This window comes from Pan paniscus, chromosome 13 (genome assembly GCF_029289425.2).
Source record: "Pan paniscus chromosome 13, NHGRI_mPanPan1-v2.0_pri, whole genome shotgun sequence".
NCBI lineage: Eukaryota > Metazoa > Chordata > Mammalia > Primates > Hominidae > Pan > Pan paniscus.
Genome location: NC_073262.2, coordinates 49,919,565 through 49,925,564, shown reverse-complemented (window position 1 = coordinate 49,925,564; position 6,000 = coordinate 49,919,565). Strand labels below are relative to the sequence as shown.

Sequence of the window (6,000 nt, the reverse complement as noted above, 5' to 3'; positions counted from 1 at the left end):
TGAAAAAGTAAGAAGAGCTTGTTGGTTGGGAGATATTGTTGCAGATGTCTTAGTAGAATACCCACCATCCAGCTCACAAAACAGAGAAAGATCAGTCTGTCTGAATTATTCCATGATTAGTTTCTCTTCCCTTCCAGAGAGGTAACAACTTTTTCTGTGAATCTCCCCTTAGCTGTTTTTTAATCTCCAAATAATATATTATTTTGCTTTTTCATTTTTTTTTTTTTGAGAAAAGCCGGCATAAAGCACTTTTATTGCAATAATAAAACTTGAGACTCATAAATGGTGCTGGGGGAAGGGTGCAGCAACGATTTCTCACCAAATCACTACACAGGACAGCAAAGGGGTGAGAAGGGGCTGAGGGAGGAAAAGCCAGGAAACTGAGATCAGCAGAGGGAGCCAAGCATCAAAAAACAGGAGATGCTGAAGCTGCGATGACCAGCATCATTTTCTTAAGAGAACATTCAAGGATTTGTCATGATGGCTGGGCTTTCACTGGGTGTTAAGTCTACAAACAGCACCTTCAATTGAAACTGTCAATTAAATTTCTTAAGATTTAGGAAGTGGTGGAGCTTGGAAAGTTATGAGATTACAAAATTCCTGAAAGTCCATTAGAAAAACCACAGGATGAAAAAAAAAAAAAAGGCCACAAAGAAGGCTTCAGAGGTCCCTGCTGGCCCAGGGACAGATACCTGTAGTGTCCAGCATTGCAGTGAACATGATCTACTTTCAAAGGCAGAGGGTTTAAGGGGAGGGTGGGTGGGAATGGTGGAGGCAAAGGCTCTCCCCATCCCCACCTCAGTTTTAGGTAGGGCTTTTAATTTAACCCAAAGACATCTCTCAACTTGGAGAATAATTCAGTCCTCAACAGCGCCTCAAATCTGCTATGGCTTTGCAGCGCAGCAGCAAGAATGTTTAATATATAATAGATAAAAATTTCATCCAAAAAATTAAAATAAAATATTCTTGCAACCCCCCCCAACACCAATTCCTATTCTAACGTTAACCTACCACTTGTGCTGTTAATACTTGACCATGTACTTAATTGGAAACCTATATCCAAAAGACTGAAACTGAATCTTCACCCCAAAATGAAAACAAAATAAAATGAATAACTTGAGGTTTATGGCATATAGTTTAGGTAAACACACATACGAGGAGAAAGGGGAAGAGGAAACAGAGGTGTCGGAAGCAAAGCTGAGTGACAGAACACATTCAGTCAGGGCAGACGTCTATACAAAGTGGAGTGGAACATCAGGAAAAGCTCCATATGGATTCATGTGCACACGTCTGGAGGCACCAGATCCCTCCATGGCAGATCCAAGAACAGGGAGCTGAGGGAGGAGGCCATTCCTGTCATTCCAGTTTTAGAAGCTCCACATCGAAGACGAGAGTGGCATGTGGTGGGATGATGCCTGGGTGCCCAGTGGCACCATAGGCATAATCTGGAGATATAGTCAGTTTGGCTCTCTGACCCACACTCATCTGGGCAACCCCTTCTTCCCAGCCTCGGATCACCTCCTGCTTGCCTAGCATAAACTTAAAGGGCTTGTTTCTGTCCCGGGAGGAATCAAATTTCTTTCCATCTTCAAGCATCCCGGTGTAGTGCACCACGCAGGTCTGGCCGCGCTTGGGGAAGGTGCGCCCGTCTCCTGGGGAGATGGTTTCCACCTGCACTCCCATGGCGGCGGCGGACGCTGAGCGGGCGGGCAGCGCGACGGGCGGCGTGGACCAACAGCGACCTGGCGGCGGTTCCACGGCTCTGCCTAGTCCCTCGGCGCGTCGCCTGCGCACCTTTGCTTTTTCATTTATTAATCTGTGTTAACTTTGTTAAAATGGTGGATGGTAGTTTTAAAACATGCCTGCAAATTCTCTTTTGCATGCAAAAAAAGAGTTGGAGTCAAACCCTTGTTCTGTGAATATGAGCTGGTTTACAGACCTGCTTCCAATAAATTGAATGTGGAAGAAATGGACAGTGTGATTTCTAAGGCTAGTTCATAAAAGGTGATGAAACTTCCACCTATCTTTCTTGGAACATATGTTTTTGATGCCCAGAACTGTCATCTAAGAAGTCCAGCTATCCTGCAACCACTGTGCTAAAGACATCATGTAGAGAAACCACATAAAGATGGCTGAGATGACCAGCTATTCAGCTCTCAGCCATTTGAGTCTTTTAAGCCCAGATATCAGTCACGTGAGTAAGAGAGCTGTTGAGTTACTCAAGATCTAGTCATTGTTATAACTGCAACCTTATGAGAGCCCCTGGGCAAGAACCACTGAGCTAAGCCCAGGCAACCATCAGTACTGTGAGGGATAATAGTGGTAAATAATTGTTATTTTATTAGTTCATGTTTGGTCAAAATTCCTCTACAAAAACATTGGATCTGATACACACACACACACACACACACACACACACACACTATAATATATATAGGAGTAGATTTTTAAACTATTTTTTAAATTAACTCCATGTTAATTGGGCTTTTTAATTTTCTGTCTGTACTGGGGTAAATTTTTCAAGATTTTTTTTCTACACATTTCTCCATTTCATCTAGTTTTTCAAATGTATTTGGACAAATTTTTGTAAATTTGTATTTTCTTTGTCTTTTATAATTTTATTGGTATTTTCCTTTTACTTGATTGTGTAGCTAATGATTTTCACACATATTTAAAGAGCTTTGTTTACATTTATTTATGGATTCTATTTTTTAATCTCTCAAATTAATATTTATTTACATATTTATAATTTCCTTTCTTCTTATCTCATTTGCTTTACTCTTTCATTATTGTCTGAATTTTTCGGGTTTCATACACTTATTTTTACTCCTATTGATATAGCCATATAATGCTAAAATATTGGAGCTAGAGATAGGTATGTCACTATGGCATAGATTTCTTACTGTTTTCATTTTCAAACTTTAAACATTATGAATATTCAGTCTGTGTTTCACTTTATTTACAGATGTCTAATAGTATGTTATATTATTTCCAGATTTATTATCTTCTAAAAAATAGAATGTTGTAGTACATTGTCCTGTGGTCAGTCAAGAGTAATATTTTCTGGTATACTACATTTTAATAGTCAGATAATTCTATCCGCATTACTTTTATTCTTTGGAATTTATAGCAGTATTCTTTCGTGCTATCATCAATTTTCATAAATATTTCTCGTGTATTTGAAAGAAGGTATATTCTTTATAATTTGGGGTACAGATTTTGATGTATGTCTAAAAGATTCTTTTTTATTTCTGTTCCTATGTCTTCGATATCTTTAGTGATTTTATTTGCTGTTATTGAATGCCCTGAATTTGATTAAGGGAAGTTTATTAAAGTTTATTATTAATATGCTTTTATATATTTATTTTTACATCTTCTGTAATTTCTGCATTATGAAAATTATTTCTCCATCTTTGAACAAATAAATATTTAATATTTTCATTGTGATACTTTAACATTCCAAAAGGTCCTGTCTTTGATAACTCTTTTAGTCTCAATCTTCGTCATAGATCATGACGGAGAAACTACTTTCCTTTTGTTTTCTATGCCTCATATACCATTTTTTTAACCATTCTGTCTCTTTCCTTTATGTGTATTTCCTGCACAGTGTTTGATTTTACTTTCTAAGCAAATCTGAAAATGTTATTTTCAGTTGGTGAGTTTGACCCATTTACATTTATTAGTGTGATTAATATGCTTGCCTTCAGGTTTTTTAAATGTTTTCATGTTACAGTCTCTATATGAATATATGTATATACAGTAATAAACCTAGACACTCACACACAGACACACACAAAATCACACATATATTATATATATTATTTCACTATGTAATCTACGTGGTTTACCTTTGTTCATTTTTGGTTTTTATTTCTATATTTAGGAAGCTATTGTATCTAGATTTTTTTTTTTTTGAGACAGAGTCTCACTCTGTAACCCAGAATGGAGTGCAGTGGTGCAATCTCGGCCCACTGCAACCTTGGCCTCCCGGGTTCAAGCAATTCTCCTGTCTCAGCCTCCCAAGTAGCTGGGACTACAGGTGCATACACCACGCCTGGCTAATTTTTTGTATTTTTAGTAGAGGCGGTGTTTTACAATGTTAGCCAGGATGGCCTTGATCTCCTGACCTTGTGATCCACCTGCCTCAGCCTCCCAAAGTGCTGGGATTACAAGCGTGAGCCACTACACCCGGCTAGATGTTTTTTCATACATTATGTTCTTACAGATTTCATTTACACTAATATCCTTATAACCCTCTTTCTCTATTTCACTAGACCAATAGATGCGGACTAGTGGTTTCCTATTATGAGTAATATTGAAAAATGAGCAATAATGAATGCTCCTTATTTTCCTCCCTTAGCATCCAATTAGAGACTACATTTCTCCTCCAGTTAATACCTATAAGCAAACTAGGGAGCTTATTCTACTTTCAAGAGGACAGAACATTTGCTTTTTATGAGTATTTGGTCCTTCATATTTACACAGTAAGTATTTTTTCTTTGTCTCTTTGTTTTGAAATTAGTCCTCTCTTACACTTTCCTGCTTCTCTGAAGCCACTCAGAAGGGGAGACAGGTGGCAGGACGCACAAGGAATTTTGCCGCACTGGGTTGAAAAGCATCATGAAAGCATTTCAGGTTCTTTGGCAAGTGCCTCTGTTCCCTCCAAGGTAAATCGTGAAGAACACTAACAATCTCTATTAATGTTATTCAAATTGGTTTCGGTAGGCTGTTATTCCATATTATGTTAATTAGCTTGTTTTGAAATTTGTTTTCTAAATTAATCCCAAAAGCAGTGGGTTACGGAAGGATATATGAGAGCCTTTAAGACTCTGAGGAGTCTTAAATAGGCTAATGTATGTAGTGAATCTCCAAGAGTAGTATTTTGCATCCAGTATACCACAACGTTATATGACTATGAATCCCCTTTCTCCAGAGTACTCACTAACCTCTTCCCAAAGTAGTGTTTTATGAACATGGATTTGTAGAGGCTGGTCTCCATCAAGAGATTTAAGAGATGGCATGATAAAGCCACCTATTCTGTATTCCATCTGTGAAACAGCAGAACTCAGATATTCTATTGAGAGGAGGTAAATGATATTCTTTTCTGAACATTTATTTGTATCTTTTGATTTTTACTGGGGCTGAGTAACTTCTTGGAAAGTAAAATGCTCAAACCTTTTTAACCTTTTCTGTTTAAATATTGTCTCAATCAAGGTTTTGTGCTCCAAGCAAGAGAAACTGACTTTAATTGAGTTAAGCAAAACAAGAAATTTATTAAAAAGCCATTGTAACTCAAACACTGATGGTAGTCAGGAAGCTGCATTTGGTTAGCTAGCAGAAATCACAGAAGACCTGGATGCTCAAGAACGTAACACAACATCCGGTTGTTACTAGAAGTTGTCTGGGCAGTATGCAGCCACCACTAAGCGAGCACCACTGCTCCTGCACATTCATACACCATGAGTTCTAACCAGCCTGCGTCTCACTTAACTCCTGATTCTACATCTCACGGAGGAGTGTTCGGTTGGCAAAGTCTATGCTGCTATCTGTCCTTTATCTTTGCTGGTAGAGCTAAGAAGAGAGATGGCTTGGCTCCTGGAGCCTTATGATGGTGGAGGATGCCTGGCTTTCACCAAGGATGTGGTTCTGTATTTCCTCACAACTTTCTGTTTAAGCATTTGGACGCCAAATGAACAAACAAATATACAGTCAATTGTCCTCTGCGGATATATGCAACTATATCTGAAGGATTTGGGGGATCTGACAAAGGCCTTATTATAAGAAAAGGCAAGAAAACCCTCAGATAAATTTTATTAAGGAATATTATCAAGTAAACCAAATGCTACAACTATTCATGAACTTGGAGAGTACCACTGAGAATATTTGAGATGGAGGCTCCATGAGAAATTAGACTACATAGTTAAGTAGGTAGTAGTTCATAGTTATTGAGATATGGATGTATGTATTAACACATGTGTTAATATATCCATGTGTTAGTAC

At 38.1% G+C, this 6,000-nt stretch overlaps 1 protein-coding gene across 1 annotated transcript in view; it reads right to left on the bottom strand.

Annotated features, from left to right (window-relative positions):
- Positions 1–207: 207 nt before the first annotated feature.
- The window catches only part of LOC100979783 (peptidyl-prolyl cis-trans isomerase FKBP1A), a 36,856-nt gene continuing 31,063 nt past the window's right edge, over positions 208–6,000 (bottom strand). Inside the window, exon 2 of the mRNA XM_034953869.3 lies at positions 208–1,799. Within this exon, the coding sequence (XP_034809760.3) occupies positions 1,357–1,799 (443 nt within the window). The 3' untranslated portion in view covers positions 208–1,356. The remainder of the gene's footprint in view (positions 1,800–6,000) is intronic.